General features: G+C 36.2%; 1 protein-coding gene across 1 annotated transcript in view; it reads right to left on the bottom strand.

Moving 5' to 3' along the window:
* NUP155 (nucleoporin 155) overlaps positions 1-12,494 on the bottom strand; it is a 72,587-nt gene that overhangs the window by 55,385 nt on the left and 4,708 nt on the right. The window contains exons 3-6 of the mRNA XM_049648143.1: positions 10,293-10,389; positions 7,447-7,517; positions 1,739-1,831; positions 805-971 (exon numbers count right to left, since the gene is read on the bottom strand). Coding sequence (XP_049504100.1) covers positions 805-971; positions 1,739-1,831; positions 7,447-7,517; positions 10,293-10,389 — 428 coding nt within the window. The remainder of the gene's footprint in view (positions 1-804; positions 972-1,738; positions 1,832-7,446; positions 7,518-10,292; positions 10,390-12,494) is intronic.

Genomic DNA, 12,494 nt, shown 5'->3' with positions numbered 1-12,494 from the left:
TTAAATGCATATACTCTATAACCCAACCATTAGAATTAAAAGTCTCTAAACAAAAAAGTATCTACACGTATACAACGGAGGCCTGCAAAAGCATTATTTGTGAAGAGAGAAACTGAAAACCTAGAAGTCCATCAAGAAAGGATTTGCTAAGGGGCGCCTGGGTGGCTCAGTCAGTTAAGCATCTGACTCCTGATTTTGGCTCAGGTCATAATCTCACAGTTCATGAATTCGAGCCCAAATTCAGGCTGCACTGACATCACAGAGCCTGCTTGGGATTCTCTCTCTCTCCCTCCCTCCCTCTTTTTCAAAATAAATTTTAAAAAATTAAAAAAAAAAGAAGAAGAAAATTGTTAACAATTGTCTGCATTTACAGACAAATATGCAGTAATCACAAAGAAACAATTTAGTGAGAAGCCAATTAATGTAACAATAAGTAATAACCTAAGTAAAAGCATACATACAGAAAAGTACATTATGTAATTGTATATGCGTGCGTGTGTGTGTGTGTGTGTGTGTATAGACATACTTACATAAATACATAGCTATACTTACAATTATCAGTGGATCATTTTCTAAAAAAATAATATTCAGAACTGATAATGCTATTTATTTCTAGAAGAGAGGAGTGGGTTTCATAGGCATGGTATAGTCAATGGAAGACTATGGTTTTAACTGTATGTATGAATACTTTCCCTAAGAATTTATTAGTATGCTTATATACTTAGAAAACAAAAGCAAAATCTATCCCTAAAAATGAAAAAAATCAAGAGAGACAAAAGAAATGTTTATAAATGCTAGACTTACTTGGTATGCTACTTCATATAAACAGCCGTCCTTTCCAGCCAAGAAAATTCTGCCATTATCAGTGGAAGTTATTGTTAAAAGGTAAGTATTATCAGTGGGAAGAGAATATAAGGGATCTGGAAGCAACTGCATTCCACCACACATACTGTCATTAAGAACTCCAGAACCTATTTTTTTTTTAAAGAAAGAACACAGGAATCAGCTTATGAGCTTGTTTAAAGTTTGAGACAATCACTGCATTATCTTCAGAATTGTTATTTTTACTGAATTCTTATTGATCTATCCAAAAGCTTGTAGAACATAATTTTTAAATTATTATAAAAAGTCTGATACAATTTATTCAAGTTAAATAGAACCTATAATATGTACATATATAAAAAATTTATAACATATAATAAGTTTAATATATGTAACATTATACAACATCAAAAACTCTCCCAAATTATTAAATTTTACAAACAAGCCTAAGGATGTGATAGTAATAATCATTAATTTGAGTCACTGAAGTTCAACATTTCACCCAGATTGCCACAATGCAAAAGAAACCACTGAATGTACTAGTAATAAACCAAGGTCTTCTTACGTTAAAGGAAAGAATGTACATTTCGGTATTGTGTATGTTAAAATGGCTACTCAAAAAACTAGAAACGAAGAAATTGAAAGCACTGCTGGAAAAACTCGCTAGTGTCAACTGTTTCTCTTTTACTACCATTTTATATTGTACATTTAAGGAGTGTACGTTAATATGGTAAACATATTCAAAATACTTGTTTGGTGAAGCTCCTAACCTGAAAGGTACCATCCCTGTGGGGAAATATTATTTTGCTATGAGCAAATACTCTGGAAAGTTAACTTAGTCAAAAACATTAGCTTTTAATTATATTAAACTGGCTAACATGTTTATTTTAAAAATACCACATATGGATTGCTATACCTGTTTGTAAATTAGCATAGCTAAGTCCAAGAATCACTATATCCACAGGGGTTGCCAAAACCAGCAGGTGCCGTACATGAGGTTGAAAGATGCCTAAGATAGAGGAGACATAGGTTAGGGATTATTCCAAAAAACTCCACTTACACTATTTAAGCACTAATAGACCATGGTTTTACCATTACATCCACATCCACTATCTAAGCATTAATAGACTAATGGCTTTATCATTAAAATGAACTAGTGATTAAATAGTATACGAAGAGGACACCTGGCTGGCTCAGTGGGTAAAGGATGCGACTCTTGATCCTGAGGTCGTGAATTCAAGCCCCACGTTGGGTGTGGAGCCTACTTAAAAAAAAAACCAAAAATCATTTAAATAGTATATGAAATGTCTGAACTCACTTTAATTTGATGTTAAAATATTACTACCTGTGATCATTTAAATAAGCAAATAGTAATACAAAAAAGAACCATATTAAAAAAGAAACACTTCAGGGGCACCTGGTTGGCTCACTCAGTTAAGCGATAGACTCTTGGTTTCAGCTCAGGTCTTGATCTCACGGTTCTATTTTTTTTTTAACGTTTATTTTTATTTTTGAGAGACAGAGCATGAGTGGGCAGGGGGAAGGGGCAGCAGAGAGAGAGGGAGACACAGAATCTGAAGCAGGCTCTAGGCTCAGAGCTGTCAGCACAGAACCTGACGTGGGGCTTGAACCCACAAACCGTGAGATCATAACCTGAGCTGAAGTCAGATGCTTAACTGAGTGAATGACCCAGGAACCCCATGATCTCATGGTTCTTGAGACTGAAGCCCACATCATGCCCCACACTAACAGCAAGGAGCCTGCTTGGGATTCTCTCTCTCCCTCTTTCTCTAACCTACCACTCCTCTCGTGCAAGCTCTCCCTCTCTCAAAAAAAAAAAAAAAAAAAAAAACTTAACAAAAATAAAAGAAGCACTTCAGTATTTAATGCCATTTAAAATCAGCATTATATGGTGCACCTGAGTGGCTCAGTCAGGTAAGGGTCTGACTCTTGATCTCAGCTCAAGTCATGATCTCACAGTTTCTGAGTTCAAGCCCCATGCTGGGCTATGCACTGAAAGTGCGGAGACTGCTTGGGATTCTCTCTCTCCCTCCTTCTCTGGCCTCCCCGCTCCCCGCTGCATGCATGCACATGTGCTCTCTCTCAAAATAAATTTTAAAAACTGTATTAAAAAAAACCTTTTAATTCCAAAATCAGAATGGCATAAAATAGTCTGTTTATTAAAATATAAAGCTTTCTATTTGTACACCCACATTCACAGCAGCATAATTCACAGCACCTAAAAAGTGGAAGCAATCCAACTGTCCACCAACACATGAATGGATAAACAAAATGTGGTCTACATATACAATAAAATAGAATATGACCCAGTCTTTAAAAAGGAAATTCAGACACGTACTGTAACAGGAATGAATCTTAAGATCATTATAAGTGAAATAAACCAGTCGCAAAGAAAAAATACCATATAATTCCACTTATGTCAGATGCCTATAGGCAAATTCATAGAAACAGATATGAGTTCATATATTAAATGAGTTTCCCAGATGAATTTATATATCAAAATCAGATAATTTATAGTTTCAGAGGGGACATTACCAAGTGAAAGCTTTTTTTAAAATTCATGCTAAGGTACTGTTTATTTTCTTTTTATGGTATTAACATTAAGAAATGCTTACAGGCACGAGATGACACGTCATGTTACAATGTCCAAAAACAGTGCCTTACTGATAGGAATAAAAGGAAATATACCTTATGTTACAATTATGGACATCTCTTCATGTATATACCTTTGGCCTGCTTAAGCGTATATAATGCCACAGAAAGTACAAAACTTTTACTTTCACTGATGAACACTGAGGGGTACAAAAGTCAGCTTTGTGTATCAAGCTTCCAGTCAGTTAAGCTGAAGGCACAGATCTTCTACCTAATGAACTCAAAATATACCTGATATTTCATGAAAAATTGACTTAAAAAGCCTAAACTTTATGAAAACTTATGTTTTCCTTAATAGAAGGCTTAATCTCAAAGTATTTAGTCACCAGGCGATGACAAAGAAGTCATCTTTGATTACAGAAACTCTAGTGAAGTAGGAATTCTATGGATGATGGAGCTGGTTTACGACTTTGAGTAAAGAAAGGTAAGGAAAGTAGTATCTTGTCAAATGATGTCATCTTCTCTAAATCTCTCATCATTTATTCAAGTATTTTGCAACAGAAAATGGTAGAAATGGAAGCCATCTCCCTTCAGGGTGCAGCAAGGTTAAATGACTGACATTTCTTCCTTTTGTCAACCTTCACTTCTTATCTATAAAGTGCATTATCTTATTAGCACCTTTTAGAAATTAACATAAGTTGTTTAGGTCTGTGGACCAGTTCCAAATTTCACTACTTTTGAATGAAAAAGTTTTAAGGTTTTGAAAAAGTTTTGAAAGAAAAAGTGTAATACTTGTGCACAAATATAAGCACTTAAGATCCTTTGCTAACCCAACTGCTTTTGCTGCTTTGATGAAGAAACTCAACAGAACCATACATAACTCATTGCATTTTTACAAAGGCATGCTTTGGCACTGAAAACTTGGCCAATGGTACCTTCAACTTCTAAGGCAACTTCAATGACAGTATGAATTGGTACCTTTTCAAGAGATGCTGGTTCAGAAATGAAAATACAAAGCTCTTCTCTTCTACTGTAAACTCCACTGGCTTTCCAGAAGTAATTGACTAAGGGTGTTTGGGTGGCTCAGTCAGTTAAGCATCCAACTCTTGCTTTTGACTCAGGTCATGATCCCAGGGTTGTGGGAATGATTCCCATATTGGGCTCGCACAAAGCATGGAGCCTGCTTAATATTCTCCCTCTCCACCTGCCCCTCCCCTGTCACTTGCGCACTCTCTAAATAAATAGATAGACAGAACTGACTACATTTGAGGTAGGAGGTTTACTGTATTCAAAACACAAAGAAAGACCATTCCAAGAATAACTTCCAGGAAGGAGTTTACATATGATTTGACTTTGGTGGCAGTCCCACTGGGTCATACAGATGAGGTAAATTGACTCATAACCACTAATCACTCACAATCACTATAATGAATAATGTCCAAAAGCCATAAGCTCTTTCAGGTAAGTTACCTCCCAAGAAGAGGAGATTGAAACTAGACAACTATGTGAATCTTTCAATGCATGAGAAATGCTTCCCTGAACTCAAAAAATGACTAAACCTTGTCAATTTGTCTGTAGACAAAAACCTGCAAATGCTAAAAATCACTGAAGAATTCCTATGTTTTATTCAAACAATCATAAAATTGAAACATGTATTCATACTCTTCTTGCTTACACAGAATTCACCAATAAAGCAAACTCATGCCAAAAAGCCTGACTTAGAAAACAATGACTTTAGGGGCGCCTGGGTGGCTCAGTTGGTTAAGTGTCCGACTTCGGCTCAGGTCATGATCTCTCGGTCCATGAGTTCGAGCCCCGCGTCGGGCTCTGTGCTGACAGCTCAGAGCCTGGAGACTGTTTCAGATTCTGTGTCTCACTCTCTCTGACCCTCCCCTGTTCATGCTCTGTCTCTCCCTGTCTCAAAAATAAATGAAACATTAAAAAAATAAATAAATAAAAAATAAAAAAAGAAAACAATGACTTTAACTTCAAAAATATTTTATTTATTTATTTATTTATTTATGTATTTATTTAAAGAGAAAGCATGTGTGCACGTGGGGGAGGGGGAGAGAGAGAGGGAGAGAATCCCAAGCAGGCTATGCACTGACAGCACAGAGCCTGACGAGGGGTTCAATCCCACAAACTGTGACATCATGACCTAAGCTGAAATCAAGAGTCGGATGCTTAACCAACTGAGTCACCCAGATGCCCCAAGAATAGTATTTTCTTGCAAAAGGCAAAGTAATATATGGACTTCGTCAGCTTTAACATTACATTCAAGAGTCAAAATTTTCAGTACTTACTGACAGAAAAGCCAGAATTGTTTCATTATCAAAGATAACACCTTTGTTGCCATATCAAAGACTATGCCATAATTTTAATTTTGCACTGAAGTTTACGTTTGAGTAGTACAAAATTTTAGTATTTACCGTAGATGGACAATTTATGTTTATTACAATAGAGGACAGGGACAGTCGTTGACTGTTATTATGAATAAACTTTTAAATGAAGAGAGATACATACCTCAGGATTGAGAATACTTTGAGGTTCTATGTTAAGGAAATAAGTTTATAATATAATCACATAAACTGTTTAAGACTACACGTCTGTACCATGTGAATTATAACTTCTAAACAGTTGTGACCTCAAAATTTTATTCAGGCATTACAAACAATTTTGTCTACTATTTCCCATTGTAGTAAGATTTCTCATACATCAAAAAAAAAAAAATCTATATTAAATTTAAATCAATCCATTATTTTGTCATTAGCTCTGATAAAAAATCTGTATAATGAAGTTGAAACTGTTAAATTAAACACCACTTCTCACTTCTTTAAGATTTATTCTGAGTTCTCTTTTCATTTCCATTGGACATCAAGACTAAAAAAAAAAAAAAATGCAGAGATGGGGCCCCTGCGTGGCTCAGTCAGTTAAATGTTCAACTCTTGATTTCAGCTCAGGTCATGATCTCATGGTGGTGAGATCAAGCCCCTTGTGGGGCTCTGTGCTGGGTGCAGAGCCTGCTAAGAGTCTCTCTCTCCCTCTCCTTCTGCCCCTCCTCTGAGTGTGCTCTGGCAATCAGTCTCTCTCTCACTCTCAAGAAGGAAAAAAAACCCACAAAAAGAAAACAAACCAAAAACACAGAGACAAAAATGGTTTTTAACATTAAATTTACTAACTGATGAAAAATGTATAATGCAAAACTTTACGTAAATCATCAAAGAGTAACAAAAAATAAGCAAGATAAAATGCAGAAATTATAGTTTAACAATTTTATTAAAAAATTTTTTCTTTTAATTTTTTTTTTAATGTTTACTTATTTTTAAAAGAGAGACAGACAGAGCGTGAGCCAGGAGAGGGCAGAGAGAGGAGACACAGAATCCAACGCAGGCTCCAGGCTCTGAGCTGTTAGCACAGAGCCCGACACGGGGCTCAAACCCACAAACCACGAGATCATGATCTGAGCTAAAGTCGGACACTTAACCAATGGAGCTACCCAGGCGTGCCTAAAAAATTTTTTTTAAGTTTATTTAGTTATTTTGAGAGAGAGACAGACAGACAGACAGCAGGGGTGGGGCAGAGAGAGAGGGAGGGAAAATCTCAAGCAGACTCTGCATTACCAGCACGGAGCCAGATGCAGGGCTTAAACTCATGAACCATGAGATTATGACCCGAGCCAAAACCAAGAGTTGCATGCTCAACCAACTGAGCCACACAGGTACCTCCCCTGTCCCCACAAAATTTATTAAGGATGGGGCTTGAACTCATGACCCTGAAATCAAGAGTCACATGCTCTACCAACTGAGCCAGTTAGGTGCCCCAATTTAATAATTTTAAAGACAGACTCATTTCTACCATAAAGTGAGTAAACTATTAAATATTCCTAATCACTTTCTATGTTTCTACTTAGAATTCAGAATATTTGATAAAATTTTCAACTACTTAAAATGTGTTGTTACTCAGTTCTAAACCATTATATACAAACATTATCATTACATTTTTATTTCTTACCAGCTTTTGGTTTCACAAGCCCCACAGCAAGAATAGTCTCACTAAGTCCATCAAAATAGGCAAGGTCTCCTCTGTCAAACGGTAAAGAAAAACATGTTATACATACACAGAAAACAAAGTTTTATCCTAAAATATTCTTTAAGACTACAGGATGTAGTGAAAAATAAGCCAGCAAACAAAACTGTTTCAGTTCCAAGATTCAGGCACACAGGCCTGTCTAAAGCTAAGCATAAACCAGGCAAACAGAGACAGCTGCTCCCTATTCCAAACTTCTCCTCAGCCAGGTTGCAAATCTCAAGTAATAGCAGTTCTGTTGGGTTAAGACCCTCTCAGAAGAACAGACTCACAGGGAAAGCCTATGGCCGAGGGTGGACAGAAACACTGAGAAAAAGTCTCTAGGAACCCAACCTATATTCTAAGTACAAAGTAATTCTAAGGAATTTGAAACCTGTGGTCCACTGAGGGTAACCAGAGCAATAACAAAACCAAACTCAACTCAACTCTTGACTTGGAAAAAGTTAACTTTCCCCGAAATAAAGACCTACTTGATAGGCCCTAGCAAAAAAAGAGACATACCCATATCTAAGGATGGATAAACACTACTTACTGCAGTGTCCACTGTCCTACACATGGCATCTGGCTTAAAAATAAACACATGAGACACAAAAAAGCACAGGAAAAAAAAGCCTGTCAAGAAACAAAGAAATCAACCGAAATGGACTCAGCTAGGAGACAGATGTCTGAACTATAAGACAGGAAATTTAAAATAAATGATTATCATATAGGTATTAATGAAAAAAGGGGACAATATAAATAAGCAAATAAGGAATTTCAGCAGAGAGATGAAAATCACAAGAAATAAGTGAAAATGTTAGAAATAAAAAGCACAGCACAGAGAAAGAACATCTTGTAAGAACTTTTCAAGTAGACTTGACATACTTAACAAAAGAATCCATGAACTTGAATTTGGGTCAACAGAAATTGTCCCAATTGAAACAAACAAAAAGAATGGAGAAACAAAAACAGAACAAAGTATCCAAAATCTGTTTTGAATAACATCAAACAATCTAACGGAAGTGCAAAAATCTCAGAAGGGAGAGGAAGAGAATGGGGCAGAACAAATATTTGAAGATAATCACTGAAAAATTTCCAAAAATGAAAGACATCAAACCAAAGATCCAAGAAACTCAGAGAACACCAAGTAGGATAAATATGCCCGGGGGGTGGGGGTGGGGGAGGGATATTCATATATATACATATACATATATATATACACATATACACACATGATCCAGACCTTGAAGAAAATTTCTGGTTGTCCTGAAAAGAGCCAAGCAAACAGAAAGAAAACTCCTAAATGGCCACATATGTGGACCAGGTTTTCCCATTTCCCCATGCTGTGAAAACTGGCACAACCTCCAGAAACTAAGACCAATACTGGGGATGTTAGGTGTTTCAGAACAATGAATTGAACAAGATTACGTTCCTATTATCCATGTGGTATTAGGATTTATAATAAAAAGCTAATGGAATAATTGAAATGAAACCTAACATTTTTGCAGAATTGAATTTGTGAACTGAAGAGTTATATACCGAGGATTTGTGCCTTGATTTTTTTCAGTAAGCACACTGTTCAAGTAATTTTTCTTTAAATAAGTTCTAGTTTGAACACGGTAAGGTTGGAGTGTATATTCCATGAGGACAGGAGCTACACTTACCACATTCAATATTGTTCCTAGCACAAAAGAGTGTCTGATACATAATAAACTCAACATTTTATTACATGGATACATTACATGTTGATGGAAATACAGAAATTTTCATTAAAGAGAAACTCTTTTTAAGGAAATTATCCTTACATTTGTCTATAACATAATTTTTTTTGTTTGTTTTTCTAAATAGATCCACACCTAAATGAAGTTGTTTTATTCCTTAGTATCAAAACGACTATGTTACAATAATAAAAGCAACTAAAGTTCAGGGTATATGAAGAAAAATCACAACCATACATCACTGCTATTAGAACTATATAACAGTTCAACCATAAATAATAGCTATGAAAAGTTCTAAATGAAAAAAAATCAGAGAACAAAAATATTTTTATTTAAGCTACAAGTTCTCATTTAGTATCACTTTAATTCAGTGATAGTGTGTGTGTGTGTGTGTGTGTGTGTGTGTGTGTGTGTGTGTGCATTCCTAACAGGTGCTTTAATTACCCAAGGGCAAGAGAAACAACTACAAGGGCCTTCCTCTGGTTATCCCACTAATCCCCTAAAGACATTATGAGAGAGAAATGGTAGTAAGCCAAAATTTATCTTCAAAAAGCCAGAGTGAGATTACCAGATCAATAAACTATTTTAGCACAAATGTCTTGAGCCGTCACTCAGATTACTATATACACTCAAATTACACATGGCCAACCTCATGGAATAAAACTGTTTAGTCACTTCAATGAATTAAGAGCCTCCCAATTCATAAAAATGCATCAAAAATACAGGTCTTTAAAGATGTCAAACCATCTCTCAAAAAACTACTAACAGATTATCTTATTGGAAGATAAGAGCTTGGAAACTAGACCCCTGCTACTCAGAGTGGTACTTAGACTGGCAGCATCACTGGGAGGTTGTTACAAATGCAGACTCTCGAGGCTCGCTCAGAACTACTATAACAGAATCCGCACTTTTAACCTCATTCTCAGGTGATCAGTATGCATACTGAGAAGCACTGACCCAGATGTTAGCTGAATGAAAAATAAACCAGGCAGCTTCTGATGAGTAGAATACTAGCTGCCATTAAGATAATCTAACTTCTAATCATGCTAAAGCAAACCAGCATTAAATACATACCCATCTTCATAGTTCCACATGAATATGTCACTGTCAATTGTGAGCCAAGCTCTGCTGATAGGAGGGAACACACCCATCATGCAGTTACACTGCATATCTGAAGTAGTGTGGATGTAAGGCAAAAAGATTTCAATCTTCTCTTTCTTAAGCTTGTTTTGAAAGATTTTGATTTAAAATTTATGATTAAAAAATCATGATCTGTCCACTTTTTAATAGAAAAAGCAATAAAGGGTGCCTGGGTAGCTCAGTCCATTAAGTGTCTGACTTCAGCTCAGGTCATGATCTCAGGGTTCATGAATTCGAGCCCCACATCAGGCTCTGTGCTGACAGCTCAGAGCCTGGAGCCTGCTTCGGATTCTGTGTCTCCTTCTCTCTCTGCCCCTCCCCCACTCATGCTCTGTCTCTCAAAAATGAATAAACATTAAAAAAATTTTTAAAAAGAAGAAAAAGAAAATAAAATATCTTGATTTCTAATGAGTTTAAAGACATAGTGTATGACAGAAATAAACCTGCAATTTACAATTCCTAAATAATGCCATTTGACCACTTAAAATGTATTTTAAAGGACAAATATGTTTTTACCATTATTAAAGATGAATACTGATCATGAATAACACCATTAAATTTTGACATGAAAAAACTGTTCTACTGGACCACTTTCTCCCAACTGCATAAGAGCAAGAGTGATAAAAAAGAAAAACATAAGGCATGCTAAAGTTAGGCCAGGTGACAATTTGCAAGCTTCTTATATATAGTGCAATTGAAAAATAGACAAAGAATTATATTGTGTAATCATAAAATGAGGAAAAAATTGTGAAATAAAATAATTTCTTAATTAAATGATAATTTTTTGCATGGTATTATCAGAAGATTAAAGAATATTAAGAAACTGGGGCGCCTGGGTGGCTTGGTCGGTTAAGCGTCCGACTTCGGCTCAGGTCATGATCTCATGGTCCGTGAGTTTGAGCCCCGCGTCGGGCTCTGTGCTGACCGCTCAGAGCCTGGAGCCTGTTTCAGATTCTGTGTCTGCCTCTTTCTCTGCCCCTCCCCTGTTCATGCTCTGTCTCTGTCTCAAAAATAAATAAACGTTTAAAAAAAATTAAAAAAAAAAAAGAATATTAAGAAACTAAGACAAGACAGAGTATGGGATAAGAAGTGTTGTATATTTAATAACGTTATTTTACAAAGTCTCAGAGAAATACTGAAAAGTTTAGGAAAAATATTAGATTCTACTAGTTTTTCTACTTATAGCTATTTTCTTAATTTTCCATTTCCTTTATTTTTCTAAAGCAGACTGTCCTGAAATTTGAAACACTTTTCCTTTAGTTTAATATATTTTTAAAAGTCTCAGATTAAACTTTATTTTATTTAAAAAAAAATTTTTTTTAATGCTTTTATTTTTGAGACAGAGAGAGACAGAGCATGAACGGGGGAGGGGCAGAGAGAGAGGAAGACTCAGAATCAGAAGCAGGCTCCAGGCTCTGAGCCTCAGCCCAGAGCCTGACGCGGGGCTTGAACTCACGGACCGCGAGATCGTGACCTGAGTTGAAGTCGGACGCTTAACCGACTGAGCCACCCAGGCGCCCCTAGCATATCATCTTAATGTCTATATTATGAGAGCTACAGATTGATACAGAAGCTTCCTAACAAATAACTATAAATCTTTTTTTTAATGTTTATTTAATTTTGAGAGAGAGAGAGAGAGAGAGAGAGAGAGAAAACACAGGAGTGGGGGAGTGGCAGACAGAGAGGAAGATACAAAGCAGGCTCCAGGCTCTGAGCTGTCAGCACAAAGCCCGATGCATGGCTTGAACCCACTATGAGATCATAACCTGAGCCAAAGTCGGCCCCCCAACCGACTGAGCTACCTAGGCGCCCTGCAAATAACTATAAATCTAATGCCTTTATAGGGTACGCCATACTTTAAAAAAATCAGATAAGATCTTTTTTTAGAGGGTAAGAAAACTCCTCTAGCAATTCAGTCTATGAAGATTCCATTAGTGTTTCATTCTTACTGTGAGCCTTAGAAATGCAATCACTTATAATTTTAATTCTTTCTTAAGATTTTTTTTTAAGTTTATTTTATTTATTTTGAGAGAGAAGGTGAGTGTGAGCAGGGTAGAGGCAGAGAGAGAGAAAGAGAGAGAGAGGAGAGAGAGAGAGAGAGAGAGGAGAGAGAGAGAGAGGAGAGGGAGAGAGAGG

The sequence above is a fragment of the Panthera uncia genome (assembly GCF_023721935.1).
Source record: "Panthera uncia isolate 11264 chromosome A1 unlocalized genomic scaffold, Puncia_PCG_1.0 HiC_scaffold_17, whole genome shotgun sequence".
Taxonomy (NCBI): domain Eukaryota; kingdom Metazoa; phylum Chordata; class Mammalia; order Carnivora; family Felidae; genus Panthera; species Panthera uncia.
The sequence above is the reverse complement of the archived record's forward strand: the minus strand, read 5'-3'. Positions and strand labels throughout refer to the sequence as shown.